General features: G+C 43.0%; 1 protein-coding gene across 1 annotated transcript in view; it reads right to left on the reverse strand.

The window, feature by feature from the left end:
* Positions 1-8193: 8193 nt before the first annotated feature.
* efemp1 (EGF containing fibulin extracellular matrix protein 1) overlaps positions 8194-19636 on the reverse strand; it is a 33383-nt gene continuing 21940 nt past the window's right edge. The window contains exons 8-14 of the mRNA XM_069144637.1: positions 15066-15188; positions 14831-14950; positions 12696-12815; positions 12473-12592; positions 11468-11594; positions 11202-11394; positions 8194-10075 (exon numbers count right to left, since the gene is read on the reverse strand). Coding sequence (XP_069000738.1) covers positions 9914-10075; positions 11202-11394; positions 11468-11594; positions 12473-12592; positions 12696-12815; positions 14831-14950; positions 15066-15188 — 965 coding nt within the window. The 3' untranslated portion in view covers positions 8194-9913. The remainder of the gene's footprint in view (positions 10076-11201; positions 11395-11467; positions 11595-12472; positions 12593-12695; positions 12816-14830; positions 14951-15065; positions 15189-19636) is intronic.

Consider the following 19636-nt stretch of genomic DNA (forward strand, 5'->3'; position numbering starts at 1 on the left):
AGAGAGAGAGAGAGAGAGAGAGGAGGGGAGGGGGCAGGCCAGAAAGATGCGTCAGTGGCGGACGGGTCTGCGCAGCTCATCTCAAACCTCCCACCAGGAAGGATGGAGGGATGTCTCTCTTTCTCTCTCTCTCTCTCTCTCTCTCATGCACACACACACACACCCTCTTTGTCTCCTCTTCATGGCTCATCATTCAAGTCACCAGAAAACAGTTAAGCTCACAGTTGGAGCAGTGTCGTCAGATTTAGACCAGATCCGACTGCAAAGAGAGTGTGCAGCCTGCTAAACCGGTTCATTTCACCGCCTGGCAAGTGACTATATAAGAAACGTGTAATCCTCCCAACAAGGACACGTTTAAGGTGTTTGTTTAGTTGTTGTTGTTGTTGTTGTTGTTGTTGTGTGACCGGAGAAACACAAATGAGAATTGATTTCATTCATAGGCTGTGATTTTGCTGGATGCGTCGGCTCCTCGGTTAAACCTCACGAGTCGCCTTGCGGTCTTATAATTCAGGGATTTACTGCCTCGTGTGGTGTTTGAATATGACAATGTGGTGAACACTGTCCAGAGCGGCCTAGTTCGGGGGATAAAGCCTGCATGTCACAACTGTAAACTAGACAGACTTTGCCATCTGTTGGCCCATCGCAGCATTACACCTCTCACTGTTACTCCAGGTCTCATTCATGATGTAGTTATTTTCCCCTGAGTGAGCAAGAAGCACAAAAAAAACACAAAAAAAAGAACAACGGTCTGCTTCTTGGAGACAAAGTTAGTGTTTTTAATCCATGAAATCATTAACACTTTTTTTTTTTTTTTTTTTTCCTTTCTTGGGTGTGGTGGTGATAACGTCATGTGTGCACGCGCGGCCTGTCCACTAGGTGTCAGGCTGTTCCTGCACTATGCTGCAAACGTTTGCAGTGTTTGACATGTGGAGGCCAAACTAAATGACAGTCTGTTGCTCATTTCACGTGCTCAGCTTTCATCCTCTGGCCCATAAGTCATGTACACATTGACATGTCGTGTTGTGACGAGGAACGAGCTGTGCAACAAGCGTTAATGTCCGTTACTGAGTCTCTTGTATGAGATGTCACATCTTCTTTGTCTCTGCAGTGTTATTGTGGTATTCAGGCAGACAAGTGCACCTTACTGGGTGTTACGTGACTGATGGTTTGTCTCACGCAGCAGAGAGGCCTCAGCCATAACAATGGACACAGCATGACATAACGTGTCACAATTAATGATGGATATGAGACCTGAAAGCCACTGAGAACATTAGGGCTGTTTTTGTGGTTTTGAGGAATCTGTAGTTTATTTTCCACCAACAACAAACTCACCAGTTCAAAAAAAACACCCTCCCGTCTTCCCATCAGCAGAGGGTGAGCAGATACATTTCATTGGAAAATATTTTGTCTTAATAATAATTTTTGTTTGAGATACAGGAACAATATGCAGAGAGATAAGATGGTTCAGTAAAACCGAAAGGGTCCGATGCTGAATCTTGGCATGTAGATGGACATTTTTGGAATTCTGCATCTGATCCCAGAGTGGATCGGATCCCAACATAGCAGATCTTATCCCCTCTGAGCCCGAACAACTGGGACCAGCTAAATTATTCCAGCAAAACACATCCTCTTATTACTAATAGTGGGATATTTGGCTGTGTCGTGCTAGTATCTATTTTAGACTTGATAACATTTATCTGGTTTTATGTGCATGTGTGTGTGTTTTCATGCATCCACACAACAAAATGAAAGAGTTTTTTTGTTGTTGTTGTTCATCAGAATGACTGACAGGTTTACTCTCAAAGGTAAATTTACCCTGAAAACAATTAATGTAACACAGGTGTTTCTTGGGGTGTTGTATTGAGCCAAGGTCTTCGGTGTTTATGTTCTCAGACGCTGAAACATCCTCAGAGCACGCTTCGTTCGTGCCTGGGATTTGCATTCTCCACCTGAGTTGCACTGCTGGGGAATGTAATGGGCACTGACACTGGTTTAATGAGTGCATGTACACCCAGGGCCAAATGCAATTACATGCTCTCACAGGCAACCATCAAAAAAGAGGCAGCTGTTAACAGCCATTCATCGCGGATGGTCATGCAGTTAACTGTATTTGCAGGACAGGGGGTGAGAGGAAAGAGCAGAGAGACAGAGAAAGAAGGGGGAGAGGCTAAACTCATTATGAGAGAGATAGCGGAGTAGCATCTGTCAGCACTGGCAGTTTACCATATCTCCTTTTGCCTGACTCAGTTTCACCAGTGAGAGTCAAACCAGTCAGTAAAAATGTTTGCACACATCCTGCAGAAGTGTGGGAAATGACAGGAACAGCCTCTCCAGGAAAGGAAGATGTTTTGTAGAGTTTTGCGTCATTACATTTAACCCCAGCTTGTGCTTCTCATGTATTGCATTCGAGTCACGGATCAAAACGTACGTTTCTCTCAAAAACAAACACCCTTACTCTTTAAATCAAATCCAGGAAGTACAAATGACATGTATGTTCTTGCTCTGTTTTTGCAACACAAGAAAAATATGAAGACGTTCTTTTAATGTGAAAACATAAAATAGTATCAGCATAGATATATATACCTCATTATCAGGTTTTTCACTTTAGTTTATGTTTAATGAAAAGAGTGCTGTTATTTAGCATTCACGTTCTGTGACATTGTTGGTGTCTAAATTGGCAGCCAAAATAAGTATCCAAATCTTTGCAGCAGAACTCAAAATATCTTTTTTATTACATACTCTCTTTTGTCAAAACAATGTAAATTGATCGCTGACAGTTTCATGGGAGATTTGGGTGTAATGTTACGGCAGTGTTTAATATCTCCTTCTGCCACTGATGTTAAGCAGAGATGAGGAGCAGGCTACAAAGAACTCAACAGTCGTCAGTCCTAAATTTATCAGACTTCACACGGCTCCCTCTGAAGCCACAAAAGGCCTTGTGGAACTATTTTCACATATGCAGCAGTACTCCCCAAGACCTGTAAACAGACTTTGATGTGAAAAACCTGCGGAGTTCCCCTTTAAATACAGACAGGTGCCATTTTCAGCTATCTTTGTTTGGATAAGGAAGCAGAGTTGCAGCTTGAGAAACAAGTTAAAAATGGTTTTGTTGTGCTGCAGACGGAACATTTTTCATCCAGGTGGTTTGAGGAGTCTTTGTGGTTGAGCCTCAGTAAGAGGTGTTAAACAAAATTGTGGGTTTTTCAAACATTGCAGAGCAATTATATTTTTGGAATAACAGCTTCTTGTGCTCTGCGACAGATGTAATGTTATTACAAGACAGACACAAACTGTGGCTACCTCAAATTAGACTCTAATAAGTCATCTTGAAGATACATGATTAAGTCCAGTTTGGATAAAGATAGTCAAAGTCTGAGGTCTGTAAATCACTCGTGTTATAGTTCTAATTACCACTCATTAATCTTCACTAAAACCCACAAACCTATTACAAATGAGAGAAGTCATCAGCAGACATTCCTGCGTTAGAAACCTGTTAGCTGCACACCTTACAAGGCAGAGCTTGCACTCTGCTGTCTGCTCTGACAAGTCAATAAAACCCACTGGTATGCTGAACATTTTTGGAAGGCAAGATAGATATGAGGCTGCGGTGGAATTTGATCAGGCAAAGCGCCAGCCTCCTGTTCCTTGCAGAGCGTTCCAGCAGTAACGCACTCTCCCGGTGAGCACACGTCAACCTGAGGGAAAGTATTACTGACTGGCATTTCTGGAGCCCGTGCCCACCCTCGGCCTCCCCTCACCTGCCCCCGTCTTCATCGCTATCACACCCACACACACAACTGGCGATCATGCTCTCTTGATTTTTTTTTTTTGCGTTTTGCATAGGAAGGAATGGCAGGGAAGTGGAAAATATGAAAAGGCTTGAAAATGCAGGACAGATGTCAAACGACAGCGCAGGAGAGATAGATGTGGGTGCAAGTGAGAATCTCAAGACACAGCTGCAAAACTGTGTTTTCTGTTGAGAAGACTTTTTAAATTTAGGTATATATCTTCTTTATTTGACTAAACTGTCCTTACTGTACGCATTTCAAGCACATTAGGATGGGATCTCTTAGGACTCTAAGGCAGACTTGTTCTCCATCACTCCAGAATCAGTCAATAACACTTTACAGTCCTACTTTATGAACTGTTTACGAGTCACAACTTAAATTACGTTGATACTTACTTGATCATTATCAAGAAGAACATTTGGGCAACCAGATTGTATAGAAGAGTTTTGACTGGTGTTCATCGTCCTTTGTAGCATGACACTTGCTTTCTTTTTTGGCTGTCTCCTTAGTTCATCTCAATGATCACGCCAAGAGTCCAATAGTAGTCAGAAAGAACAGCACGGGTCTTACCAAATGTATGCAACGTAAAACCCCTGTGTGGGTGGACAATAAGAAATTGAATTGATCATTTTACTTTCTTCTTTTTTTTCAGCAATCAGTGTGTGTGTGTGTGTGTGTGTGTGTGTGTGTGTGTGTGTGTGTGTGTGTACTCAATGCTTCAGCGAACCATCAAGACACGCCTAAATGACAAAACACTTCCACAGAATTAGCGGTGGTCTAATATGATTCATTCCCTGTCCAAGATATTTCCTCTTTTGACCAAGCAGTTAATGATAAACACTACACTGTGCTGAGGAGAAATATAAACCTTTTCCCTGATATGAACCAGCATCATAAAAGGCAATGCCATTTACTGTTGCTGTACTTGGGGATAATTATCATCCTTGTATATCACGTTTTCCCTTGTAATTATGTCATAATTCAAAGGCTTCCCTGGCAAGCTAAAAACGGTCAGGTACGTCATCATTATAACAAACTCTTCTCTGAGGACTGGGCCTATTAATTGTCAGGATATAATTACATTCACAACACCCACAGGGCCCGTCTCGTTCAGTCATCTCAGAAGTGACTGCTCCAAACTATAATTAGAGAATGTAATCACACAGGTATGGACCTCCAGGATTTATTTTTCAGACTGACTGAAGGCTGATTGAAACGACATCTGTGGTTGGGTACCAGGCAGGGAGTGTTTACGACCTGGCACGTGTTCAAAAGCCACATGCAGTGGCACCAGGCAGCATACCATACCAGCAGAGTTCATACACAGATTTACATACACAAACAGACACACATGGATGGGCGGCTCTGCTAATTTGTTTGACGTGTGTACATTCTTGTCAGCTTAGTGATTTCTTGAGTGGCATGCATGCACATTATGCGTCTCCCTGTGAATGCCCTCGTGTGGTTATGCCACCCTCGTGTGGCACTTTCTGCCAGCCTTAACAAGTGACCTCATCCCATTATGCCTTTCCGATCTCAAATGCCATCCAATAAACTACTCATTTCTCACCTCTTCATGCACCCCCTCTCACCATTAAAACACCTCTTACCTTTCTCCCCGACACTCACTCTGAAAGGGCTCAAGTCAGGCCGGAGAGAACATAAAGTAACTGTACAGTATGAAGTGAGATTTCCCGGTGAGAAGTGATTAATTTTTTAGTTTCAGCAACATTTTTGTGATGTGGGCCAAAGGTTTAAACCAAGATGAGTGTGAAGCTTGTGAATGTTAAAATGCATGTACTTGTGCTCCACAGTAAAAACAGCTGAATGGTAGCAGTTAAGGGTTTTAGTTTTTTATTTGTTTCTATATTTTTATGTCCAAATGGCAAAATACCAAAAACAACAAAAATGAAATGCTATATGTTTATAGACATGCGTACCTTTAGTCTGTCCTTTGTCGCTCGCTACATCAGTCCCCGGTTCGTCCTCTCCTCATTAAGAAGTGTTCTTGGAAAAGACACTGAACCCAAAGTTGCTCTCGATGGAAGGCGAGCACCTTGCACGGCAGCTCTGTCACCATTGGTGTGTGAATGGGTGAATGGGAGGCAAAAATTGTAAAGGTCTTTGGAGGCCGCGAAGGTAGGCCTAAAAAAGTGCCATAAAGGCACGGACCATGTAGCCTACCATTTCTTCTGTATGGCTACAGTTGTATAATGCAGAATATTAGTAGTTTTCTTAACTGTGTTAGTATTTTTGCAATATTTAGATTATAACCTATTATCTTTCTGTCACTTAATTGCGGGAGTGTATAGTATCCCATTTTGGTGCAAAGAACCATTAGCTACATCTCTTGTACCGATATTGTTAACGGTCCCCAGAAGATAAATCCTACTGAATGACTGGGGTCATATGGGATGTGGCTGGGGACATATACATCTATTGCTGTAAAAATTTTACACAGTGTTTCAAGACAATATATTTTATGGAGTTTAGTCATCGTGTGACTTCTTCCTCTAGCGTCACCATGAGGTGGAAATCTGTATCTTTGAGTGAAATGTCTCCGATTGGACGAATTGTCATGAAATGTGGTGCAGACATCTGTGATCCATATTGTTATTGAATGTTCAACTGGTGTCAGAGTTTGGTCAAGTTTTTTTTTAATTTGTCCAATATTTTGGTTTATAACCAAATACCCACAAAACAAATCACGTTGCTACCAGCCTCAGCTGTACTTTGTGTTTAGTGCTAGTTATCAAATGTTAGCATGTTTGCTACCATAAAACTTAACGTGGTGAACATGGTAACTATAAGCCTATAACTGCCAACATTTTAACACTGCATGTTAGCAAGCTGATGATTTACCAAGCACTTTATTAGGAACACCACAGTAATGCTGGGGTGGGCCTCCCTTCACTCTCAAAGCAGCCTCAGTTCTTCATGGCATTGATTTCACAAGATGTTGGAAACATTCCTTTGTGATTCTGCTCCGTGTTGACGTGGTAGCATCACAATAATGTTTGCAGATTTGTCAGCTGCACATTCATGATGCGAATCTCCTGGTCTACCATATCCCAAAGCTGCTTCACTGGATTCAGATCTGGTGACTGCATGGGGAGACCACAAAGTCCACCGAGCTCATTATCATACACATTAAAAGCAGTTTGAGATGACTTTTGGCTTAGGGATACGGTGCATTATCCTGCTTGGAGGTATCCATTTGAAGGTGGTAACCTGTGGTAATAAGGGATACACATGATCAGTGTGCTCAGACAGGTTGTAGCATTTAAATCATGACTGATTGGTATTAAGGGGCCCAAAGCCTGGCAAGGAAACATTCCCCACACTCTTACACAGCCACAACCAGAGTGGACTGCTGGCACGAGGCAGCTTGGGTCCATGGATTGATGCTGTTGATGCCAAGTTCAGATCCCACCATCTGCAGCCTCAGCAGAAACTGAGGTACATCACTGTTTAATGTTAAAAGTTCTCAAACAAGTAAGAAAGTTTAAAAAAAAAAAAAAAAAAGAGTAAGAAATGGAGGGCAGTTATTGCATCATTGGAATATTGTAGGGAGGAGATGACAGAGAATAACAAACATTCAACTTTCTGAACTTTTGCAACTTTTTCCCTTTTCTGTGATCTTCAGCCAAAGACTTGGGACTTTGATCTATTCAATAAATCTAACTGTGATTAATGAAATGTCTAGCTATATGCAAGGAGATTAAGTTAATTATCCTCACTGTTACCCTGAGTGGAATATTAATCAAGAACAAAAACTTGAAAATGTTGCTCCTCTGCAGAGGTCCAGCACATGGTTGAGTCACAGAAAAAGTGGGTGAGTAGTGTTTTCTCTCCCGGGGGTTGAATCATGCACGGACAGCAGAAACACAGCTTCAATGAGCGGCGAGCTTGAGATGGGGTTCGGGGAACAATGACACATCATGTATCATCTTACACATCCCCACGCTGCTCCGACTAAAGCCCAAGACAGCAGCATGATTGAGTAACAACTTACCATAAAACCACTCCCAACCAATTTCACATCTAAATATGATGCGTGTGCGTGTGCAGGCTTCACATTTGTCCCTCAGCACACGTTGACTCAATACACTATATTACTGTATCCCCTCTGGATCTCTTTAAATAAGATAGATATGATGGCTGTGGCATCAGGTTCACTGCATTTATCATTGTTAAATTCAGATGAAATCATCCTTACGTTTTCGCTACAGCACGGAAAAAGCAGCAGAGCTTTTCATCCAACTGCTGCTTTTTCCATTATAACGTACGTGACGTCAGAACTTGTTTACTTTGGTGCGCAGCTATTCTGATGATCAACTTTCACACATTTTAAAGCTGTTCATCTCTTCAGTTATAAAAAAAAAAAACCCTGAATAAACCTACCCCCATTTATACATCATATTTTATTCAACAATATAACTTTTGCTTCTCAGAGTACGATCAATACAGGATACAAATGACAAAATATATTTTAAATAGAAGAGAAAAAACATTAAGGCATCTCACTGAAGAAAGTTAACAGTCTTGACAGCATGAGTGATTACTTTAGTGTTATTTTTTGTGTTTATACCTCTAAGGCACTATGGCACAATCACTGCTGAAACCACATAAAAGTTGGATAACTTTCGACACTTGCGGAGTGGTGACAACATGTTAGTTTTCTATGTGGTTTCCAGTGCTGTGGGTCAACAGTTTACAGTGTTTCAGCAGTGAGCCAGAGCAGACACGTGGAGTCATGAAAGGCAAAGCAGGTAGTGAAAGATTTTTTCATTCTGCCAAAAAAAGTCTGGTGGCATTGTATTAACACTTTAATAATCCCCTGTGTCGCACATGAACCAGCTACAAGGCAAAACGCTGTAATTATCTTTATCACGTAAGCCAGCCTGGTGCCAGGGTGACTTCTTGACTGGGACCCACATTAGAAAAGTCCAGCTGTTCCTCCGGAGGATCACTGTGGCACCAACGAGCGGTCAATTCGCCAAGGTGTGTTATGAAAGCCGTCATTTCCTGGTCGTGTTCAAAAATCTCTGTTATTGCCTGTGTGACCGAAAGTTGTTGGGATGGCATCACAGAAACGCATAAACAGCTCAACCACATCCACCAGAGCCGAGGCAGAGAACGAGCTCTTTCTCACTCTTTCCCTTTCTCTCCCTCTGAGTTTCACACTTACATTTGCTTGCATGCACAAACAAAGCCAGTCACACGCACACACGCACACACACACAAACATCCACACGCAGATTTGTTACCTAGGTATGTACATGACTTAACTCCTGTGAGTAAAGCCTGCGAACATTAAGCCTGTTCTAATACAAAGTTTAGCACTCTCTCAACTCACAGGCTAATTCCCTCCCTTTACACTTTTGAACTGTTCCTGGACCTCTCTGGAAATTATTACTCATGAGGCAAACTATACAGAAACTTGCACAAAGAGCGCGGCGCAGCAGTACTAACCCCTAACATTTATCAATAGAAGCTGTGATTTACAAAGTCTGTAAATTATGTTGGTATCAAAAGCTGCTCATACTGGGTATTTGTCATGTACATTTATATAGATTTTTCTGTCTTTCTTACAGCCGATGCACACACAGAATATTGTAAGCACTTCTGGTCTGAACAAAGTGGAAAATGTAGGTACAACTGCATCAATAATTCATCACAGTTAGGATGTGTGTCCACTAGGCCTCTTTTCCTGAGTGCTACCTCTCGGTTCCCAATTGTTGGGGAAATTGCAAACAACCACTACAAGTGAAAACGCTGCATTCAGCATCTTTCTTCTTCAGGCACTTCAAAAATCTGTCAAACATGATTCAACTTTAAAGATAAAAAAAAAAAAGAAAAAAAAAAAAAGGTTTTATTCAGCCCTGTGTTTGATGCTCAGAGCTTCCAGGAGACACTGAAACCATTAATAAGCACCTTGATAGAAAAAGATGCCCAGTGGTCACATTAGATCAAGACGTGGTCTGACTTGAGCGAGCGTATTGGAGCTGCTGTTTGAGTCCATTAAATGTTGTATGCATGTATTGTATTGAAAATGTTATGCTGATATAGGCATCTGCTGTGTTACACTGCTATGTTTGCTGAACCAGACGTATGCGGGCTGCTCAGAAGGCGTAAGGCCCCACGATGATGGTGAGCCGCAGCAGCGAGGTGGAGCGGTAGTGCATGGTCAGATGGTGGGTGATCATCTCCAGGTCCACCACGTACTCCCTGGGGCCTGACAGAGGCTTGGTGAGCACCAGCATGGCACTCACGTTGCTGGAACGCTGCAAAAAAAAAAAATATGATCAGCCAAGGTGCAAGCATGTGATTAATCTGTATATATTTATGATACAGTTTAACATTAGTAGGATATAGTACATTGGAGTAGGTTTATTTATGTTGTTTATAGCCATGTTTTCAACTGGCACAGCTCGAGGGATGGCAACGTCAGTATGTTGTTCACTTTAGTCCAGACTAAAGTTTAGTATAGATGAAGGATTCGCAACGAGATGAAATTGTTTTTGAACGTTGCAGGGAAAATTTGCTGCAGTGTGAACTGGACTGTCTGAAGATCAACTTGAGCCAGCTGGTGGTGTTGTTGTGACCCAGTTTGTCAAATTGCAATTGGGCAGTTTTAGAATGTAAGGCACAATAATCCTTGTTTTTTGTGATTACTGGAGAGGACACCAACTGCTCTGAATGCTGCGACTGCACTGGAAAAAGAAGATCTCCTCTCCCAAGTTAACAGTGGGAGCTTGCATGAGCCTCCTGCGTGTTCTGTTGAGGCACCAGTAGGGGGCACCAAATTCTCGATCCTCTTGTTTTTACAGTTTCGTCGCGACTAAAAATGCAACCGTTGCAAGTAACTCACGGACACGATCCTCATTCATGTTTCAGGCCCCTACGAATTATATCCAGCAACAAAACAACCACAAGAAATAGCAGTTAAAATCGACATACAGAGAGTCGTTGCTAGGATGATGTTACGCCGTCTCTTCTGGTTGCCCTGGTGTAAACTGGCAGCTTTCACAACATTGCAAACAAATTGTGAGAAGTTGAAAGTTTCAAATCATGTTGTCGAGAACGGTCGGTACTGTCACTAAAATATCTCTGCAACTATCGGATAGATTTCAAGGAAACAGGCTGGTTGCGATTAAAATTGGTACAAACATTAATTTTCCCCTCAATGAACTGTAACAACTATTCTGGCTTTTTATCTCGCGTCGTCATCAGGACAAAAAAATTTCAGCGTCAGCTACTTTGTATTTACTGCTAATTCACACGCTATCGAGCAGTCTTGTTTGGCAATTAATATGTTGGCAGATTTTTAGGAGCATCACTTTTAATCTTCGCCCCTGAGGACCGGTTACACCCTCGCCCATGTTTTAATGCAACACAACATCAACTTACCCGAAGGAAAAATTCGCCTGCATCATTCCCAGCTTTAATCCTGAAGGTGTTGTGTGTGTTGGAGTACATGTTGGTGGCCTGAATCTGGAAGATGTCAGCTGGCACGGTCCGCTCCGCCTGGATGCTCATGTACTTGTAGACGATTGACGGTGGGAGATTCTGGCACTCAGCCTGAGACCGGCAGATACAGCGACTGCAAACACACAACGATTACAACTGATCGTGCAGATGAGAGCAAAACAAAAGAGCTGACAATGTTTACTGACTTTTCAGAGGTTTGGGCGTAAGGCGCCTCGCAGGGGTTTCTGGGATAGCAGCGGAAGCCTCCGTAATAGTTCCAGCACATTTCATCATCTTGGCATTCGTGGGTCCCCGTCTCGCACTCATTGATGTCTGAGGCACATTGACAGGAAGGATTAAAAAGTACTGAATAGTCAAAAATAGCTGGATGACAATGGTAGTGTTCTTCCAAAGCACACACAACATATATAACGTACAACTCCACAGGCTTCATGAAACAGAGCTGTGACAGTACAGTCAAAATTCAGGATGTGCAAAAGTTAGGAATGGTGTTTCATGCTTGTAGCTGCATTTCAAGCAGCTGTGGAGATGCAAGGAAACACGAGAGGGAAGCCTACAGATCTCTCGTCGAAGGGAAGCCCCTCATGCAACCCCGCATAGGCCTGACTCCAGCTCTTTCCCTGGAAGACCATGAAAATAGACCCATCAAATGTGCCCCAAACCACAGGGCTATTTCTGGCACAGCAACCTGGATTCATCACCAAAATGTCCCTTTGACACAACAGGCTGGATTCATGGCTCCCCCTATAAAGCCTGCACCTGACCGAGGGGGGAAAGGAAAAAATAACAACTCTCCCTTTGAGAGAGTGCCGAAGCTTCAAATAAATCCACTTCAAGAAACCAACATCATGCATATAAATTCACAGAGGTGGCTTAGCGGGGCAACACAAAGTTGCTATGTTTGCATTGCCTAACCTCTGCATTCTTTCCATGACAGTACTGGTTTCAGAGTGGCCTTCAGTCCTGCTCCAGAGGTAGGAGAGTGGATGATAGAAGGAACAACCAAGTTCTCCTTCAACAGTTATCTCCAAACAGTTTAGGAGGAGGAGGAAGAGGGGAAGAGGACAGGACTTGCTCGGGAATAGTGTTGTGTGTGAAAACAGAGAGGAGAGTCAGAGATAGATAAATAAATACACGAAAGAAGGAAGTAAGAAAAGGTTCACGAGAAGGAAAGGGGAGGACTGCAGTACCTTGACACAATCTGTTTCCCTGGAGCTGATAGTCCTGTGGACACTCACAGGAATAACTTCCTGGGCTGTTAACACACTGGTACTGACACATGTAGCTGGACAGGCTGCATTCATCGATGTCTGTGCAGAAGAAATACACACAAACACAGTTAATGAATACATCAGTCCATGCATCGTAAGTATGTGTGTGTTCCTGCATGCGTGTGTGTGTGTGTGTGTCCACCTTGGCAGGAAACCATGTCCTGTGCCAGCTCATAGCCGTGGTCACACTGGCAGAGGAAGGAGCCTATCAGGTTGTAGCAGTGATGCTGACAGGGGCTCTGCACGTCGCATTCATTCACATCTGGAACGAAAGCAGGTGTTTTACTTACATGGACACGATAAAGATGATTCACTACTATTTCTACACTGGACTTCATTTTGTAGTTTTGTTGTCAGTAGTGACACATCTTTTTAAGACACGGCAACATTGCTTGAAAGAAGTCAGCAGGGGTAAGAAAAAAAAACAAAAACACAAGCAGTCAGATGATTATACAGATTATAAAGCAAAACTGTATATGGAGGCATGAGAACAATTGGTCCCTTCTTGAACAGGATATTAAAGCCATGAGAGGAATCCTTGCTCTCTCCAATGTGGCTCAGTTGCTCCAAAACCACAACAGTCCAAGTCTGTTAAACCTTTTTATTTTGTTTCATAAATCATATTTTTCTATACATTTTTTTTTTCCAACTTCTCGTGCTTGTTCGGTTTTACCTCCAAATAAAGTGGTTTAGATAATTGGGCTAAACTGTCGGTTTGTTTACAACCTTTGATCATTGACGGCTTGTTTCTTCATTGTAACAGCGCTGCACACTGCATGGAAAGTACATTGTTATCATAACGGATAAGAATGATGGCCAGGTAAGATATAAACCTGCCTTGAGAAAGAACAGCGGCTACAAATACTTTGATTGGCTCATCTGTTTCCCAGAGGGAAGTTGTGTTTTGGCTTCCAAAATAGAGGTTGGAAGGAGGCAGAGAGACTAAAACAGTTCAGTAAAACCACTCATACACATGTTTCAGCATAGCTGGGAGCCAGTCATGGGTTTTGATAGATTTCTAAATGTGCTTCAGAAATAAAAACATCTCTCTATCACACCCTCAATAACTTCTTTTGACTTAAGAAGGAGATTTGCTGTGTGGGTTCAGCTTGTATGGGTCAATCTCATGATAGTTCTGAGCTTCTGGGCATTTAAAGCAACAGCTTGTGCACCATTTGTTTAGCTAAAACGATGCCTTAAAATATCTTCATCTTGAGAAAACTGAGGAATCAGAGAAACACAGTGAGTGTGAACACTAGACTTTGGTACACTACACCTGAGCTAACATCAACTGCTGTGTATTAAACCGCAGCTGTTTATATCAATGTGATTATAACTGTATTTAAGTCGGTTTTGCAGCAACATCCATATTTCAAGCTTTGTTTACTGTCAAGGCAACAACTTTTGTTGTTTTGTTTTATTGGCCAAGATGTGAACACATACAGGAATTTCCTCGGAGTCAAGCGGCAACCAACAGTGACGTCACTCATTGGTTTGTAATGAAGTGTTATGAAGCCTTGAGTTTGGATTTTGGCCGTCGCCATCTTGCTAGTTCAGAGCAGTTTGGAGCAGGAAGTGGACGAGCAGGGGAAGAGCCAGTGGTGGATCTGACTCGATCTGATTGGAAACCCGGCAATACTACGACCAGCCCACAAATAGCCATAACCTGACTGCACCACAGGCCTGTCAATCAAACAGCCGCCCCCAAAAACACAGCAAATTTTTTAAATCAATGAAGGCATTATTTTGAGATGGACCACCAGAAAACGAATAAGAAAAGGGGGACTTTAGCTACACTCAAAAAAATGTATTGACTGAATTTTTTTTCTTTTTTAAAGAAGTTGAATGGAGCTGAAAGCTTTTTGGAACCAACCTCTCGCAGCATTCGGCGGTATTGCAGCTTAAGGCACATCTCTATCGGCTTCATTTTTCAGACTTGGAAGTTACGTCCACTTTCATATACAGCTATCTATGCTATCTTTGCTCAAAGTCTTCACCACATATATTATTTGAGTCTGGACAGACATTGATATAAACTGCAATTTGACTGGTTGGTGGAGGTGTACAACTGCCAGGCTGTAATTCTAGTTTTCATTATGTTTTTATGTTGTATGAGGCATTCAAGTAACAACAGGTGCCTAAACTGAGCAGATTAGGTGGATACACATCCCAAAACAAAAGTTCTGATAGGCTGTCTCTGAGTAACAAAGCACTGAAGCACAAGGTTTTGATAATTCACCCACTCACACGCGTACACACGGATTTTCAGTGACTTACCAACACAGCTGTGGTTGTTGCTGGCCAGCTTGTGACCTGCGTTGCACTCACAATAGTACGATCCCTGGGTGTTCACACATCTGTGCATGCAGTAGTGGGTGAGGGCGCACTCGTCTCTGTCTGCAGGTACAAGAAAGTCATGAGGAAGATGCAGCACATTTTTTTTAAAGGCTTGACCTGCGTTTTAATCTGGTGATCAAGTGAGAGCAGAGTGTGTTCTGGGTCAGTGACTCACCCACACAGTGCTCTCCGTTCTTCTGGTAGCCTGGAGGACACTGGCACGTGAAGGAGCCTCTGGTGTTGTAGCAGGTCTGCTCAGCCCCACAAGTGTGCCGGCCTGTCGCACATTCATCTATGTCTGCAAGAAACACACGCAGACGCTGAGAGGAATCTCTGCCGAGTTAATGCCCTGCTGTATGCGAGAACATACGGCAGACAAAGCAAAGCAACGTGCCTGAACTATACGTTCTCTGTGATGTGTGAACTGTTGTCCACAGACAATAAAGTCTGTGATCGTTGACACCGTCACATCACACACACAGGCATAAACACACATGTTCACACAGAGAGCAGGCGATTAAATAAAGAGGGCTTTTATTCAGCAGCTCTGGGTGAAGGGAAAAACACAGATCATATCTTCAACTAACAGGACAGCTTTTTGAAGGAGGAAGTTTGCGTGTGCGTGCGCGTGCGTGTGCGTGCGCGTGCGTGTGTGTGTCTGTGTGTGTCTGTGTATGAAAGAGAGGGAGAAACGGCTCAACTGATAAGTCATGTGCTCTCTACCATAACACCTCGCTCTCTCAACAGACATCCATCAACCTGAAAGCAAACAGATCCAAACACATTCACTTTCTCTCTCTCTCTTTCTCTCACCTCATAATTAATACGAGGTGAGAAAACTACTGCTTATCATGTTATACAACATGATAACATGTTTTTAGACTTGAAAACCCCAAACCTCAACCTGCAAATTTACATCCATAGTGCCTCACACAAATGGCACTCTACATACAATCAGCAGTGTTGAGATGAAGAGGTGATGACTTGGTCCAACACGACACATTAGTGAAAAGATTCCATGTTTAATGTTGATCCTACAGACACTTTCTGCCAGAACTTCTTAAAAAAAGGCTTTTCTCGCTATAACCCCCCTCCACACACACACACACACACACACACACACACACACACACACACACACACACACACACTCTCTACAAATATGCCAATAGTGTATACTCTCATCCCTGAGGCCCACCAGCAGTTCTCTTGGGTGGTCTGACACAACCCATCATATGCAGACAGCCACTGGGCATCAGTTTAACAGCATGACAGACAGTTATCCTCAATACCACACACACAGGGAAAGAGAGGGTGCTATTACTGCATTATTGTTTGGCACGTGCGCAGCTTAACAATAGTCATGGAAAACTTATACTGTAGTTGCACTCTGTCCTCCTGATGACATGATTGCATTATTCCTCCTGCGGAGTTTAAATGCAATCAATACACCTAAGACGAAGACTGTTCACAGAGAACGCACAATGGTCAATCAAAGTGAGTCCAACTGGCTGCTGCGCGGGTATCTTGAACTGATATTTGCCTGGAAATGTTAAACGTGATGTGGTCTCAGCTGGAAAGGATCGTACCCTTCCCTGAGTGCCTCCAGTGCTCTGTTCCAGTCCCACAGGCTCCACCGTCGAGTGGGACTGGTGCGGTGAGAAGCTGGCTTGATCCGCTGCGCAAAGGCCCATGAAACAAACCGGCAGACAGAAGCTAAGTGTCTTCACTCTTTAAAGGAAGGAAAGAGAAGAGGGCTGAAATGTGCTCAGCTCTATGGGGGCACAGTGATAGGATGAACTCAGTACATTAGGGACAAAGGCAGGGCTTATCTGAAGGTGCACCTCAGAGACAACAGGTGCAAATTGCATAAAGGGAGGAATGCATACACAAGGCTCACTGACCCGCTTACTAAAGGACAAAGATAAAAGCAGTGTTGTTCTGGAAAATCTGTGTTCTGATGTGGCTTGAAAGGCATCTGGGAAAGTGCATCAAGTGCACCAAGTGCCAGAGAGAAACCGAGGGCTCGGATTCCAGCAGTATCCCACTTTGCCCCATTTGCAACAGCTCAAAGACTCCATTAAAAAAAAAAAAAAAAAAAAAAAACTTGGTGCATCACAAGGTGTCTGTCAGTGTTGACGCAGCATCCAGATTTAACCTGAGGTGCAGAAATCTAGCTTAATTTTTAACCCAGGTCTTGATGTGGACTTTAAATTTCCCAGATGGGGTGGCACGTAACATCCACTGTATCCACAGAGATTCAAGATCTGACTTGGTCACAACGCTAATACTGTAAAACGCCACTGCTCTGTCAGTAATACAGTATATCTAGGTTGCTGTTACCCAGCAGGCCACTGGCATCTAACTTTGTGAAATAAATCTCCTCTTTCTGCTGCATGTTTGCACGTGTAGAAAGTTACAGGTTGACAGCACTACACAAATATTGTGTTAGCTAGCTGTGTGAAGGAAGAACAGGGTGATTTGCTGATAACAGGCTGAAATACTAGAAAGGAAATCCTGTATAGATACAGTACCGGCAAAATGCTTGAATAAATGTCAACAATTACTTAGACAGGAGACAACAGTCAGGACTGAGTCCATGAGTCATAGCCACGCCTACTTCCTGGAGGTATGTGGTGATTCATTTAGACTGGAAATGCCCTGCCCTCTGGCAGTGTAGTAGATTCAAGTGTGAGACTCCCGATTCCTGATGAAATAAGGCCCTGTCTGTTGATGTCGTCAGAACCCCCAACAACAGCAACAACATGACTGTAAAGCTGTGTTACGCAATACCCCGGTTTTGGTTATAAAAACCCACATTTTGTCATCGCAGAGATTAATTAAATAAACACAAGAGCTTGACGGTCGCACTGGCTGTGACGCTGTAGTGAGGCCCAGTGGTAGCATGCTCACAAGTTAACGGTGCAGACCGTAACTAAATAATGGGCGGACCCTCCGTGACATCCCCCCCCCATAGGTTTCTTGAAAAGCAGTTCTGAAGCTCAGTTCTTGGAACCTCTGGCCGTCGCTATCAAAGCCTCACTCAGCTTTACTTGGCTGATCTTAAAACGGGCGGCTGCATGGATGAAGGTGAGGCGGGCGAACAAAGCCTGGTTGCTGAAAAACTGCAGGCAGCTCGGCAACTGTGACGGCACCCGCCTGTCACTTCAAGCAGCTACTCCCTTAATTATGCATAACTTTAAGCTTTAACACAATTTAAATAGGTGAGTTATTAAAAAAAAAAAAAAAAAAAAAAAAAATACACCTCCTGTACAGTGGTTCAGTGAAATTAGCTTTTTTTTTGCAGCAGGCTGTAAACATGGAGGTCTTTGGGGGACTGACTCGCTTCTGGAGCCAGCGTCAAGGGGCCATTTGAGAAACTGCAGTTTTGTCACTTCGGTGTCAGCTTTATTTTCCAGCCCTGCAGGTTAACGCTTTGTTAACAGTGACAACGCTAATGTTTAGCAAGTGTAGGTTTACAACATTTACCACCATACTTTAATATATTAATGTGCTAACATTTGCAAATGAGCACGAAACAATAACTAATGGCAGTGCCATTATTTTTTTTGTAGGTTTTTGGTAATAAACCCAAATAAATCATTTAATATTCAATGTTAAATGCAAAGTGTGGGGCTCGCAATCCATCCGTTAACATCCTAATTGAAGACATCCGACGTAAATCGATCATGAAAATGGCCAATGTGGCCATTCCCGGAGCCACGCTGCCGGTGTAGCTAAGCAGAAATTAGTCTGTCGAAAAAGGATTCATAGTAAGAAGGATTGACGGATTTAACAGTGGACAATTGATGTAAGCAGTTATGTTATTGGACCGGTTTAGTAGCAGCTCATACAGGCAGCCGAGTTTGACCGAACTTGCAGATGACTTTGTTCAGATTGAATCCAGGACAAAACCTGAGCCAGCGCTGAGTCACATATCAGCCCCAAGACTTGATGGCTCCTCCTGATAGCAGCATTTGCTCGTGTTTTTGGTCACTGTTGCCAACCAGAGTTACACCAGCACATTTGGAATGATTTTACTGTGATTTGTTTGCCCAACAGTGGCATGAATGTTGTTTGACTAGAGTGGTGCTGGCTACCTGAAAGACTCTGCAAATCATTGAACAAGGTGTCGCTACCGCGGGGAACATAATCGAGCTGTGTTTGGATCAGGTTCCAACACTCTCCGGAGAAAGGTGTAGAGAGCGTGAAGAAAGAAGGGACGGCACATGGCTAACTGTAAATTGTTTAAATGTGCAGTTTCTATGATATTCTGTGTGCGGAGAAATCAGAGTCATCTTCCCTCTCCATAAAGGAAAGCTTGGAGAGCTCTAAATAAAAGCACATGTGCTGAACGCAATCCAAAGGGTCATTCACAGGAACATCTTGTGGTAACTGCTACTTTGTCACTAAACCTTTAAGCAGCTGCCAATACAAAGTTCCACAAAAGTTTCTGTGTGCATGTGTGTGCTTGCATGTGTGTGAGCGTTTGTGTTTGTGTGTGTTGGTGGGTGGGGTGGGAGAGTATCCCACACTGGATGGCTCTTAGGTCCCATAAAGTCTGCACAGTTTGCCACATGCTGTACAGTCCATATAGTTTACACAGGAAAACTGATTTTACTGCAACAAGCCATCAAAAGTGATGATGTGTTGCGTGTGTTGAGAAGTGACTCTGTTCTCAGAGGGCCGATTTTCTTTTTTTTTTTCTTTTTTTAAACAGAATTTATTTAACATTGCTTACAAGTT

Source organism: Embiotoca jacksoni, unplaced genomic scaffold (genome assembly GCF_022577435.1).
Source record: "Embiotoca jacksoni isolate LCO1_2020_lvr unplaced genomic scaffold, fEmbJac1.0.p SCAF_12, whole genome shotgun sequence".
NCBI lineage: Eukaryota > Metazoa > Chordata > Actinopteri > Embiotocidae > Embiotoca > Embiotoca jacksoni.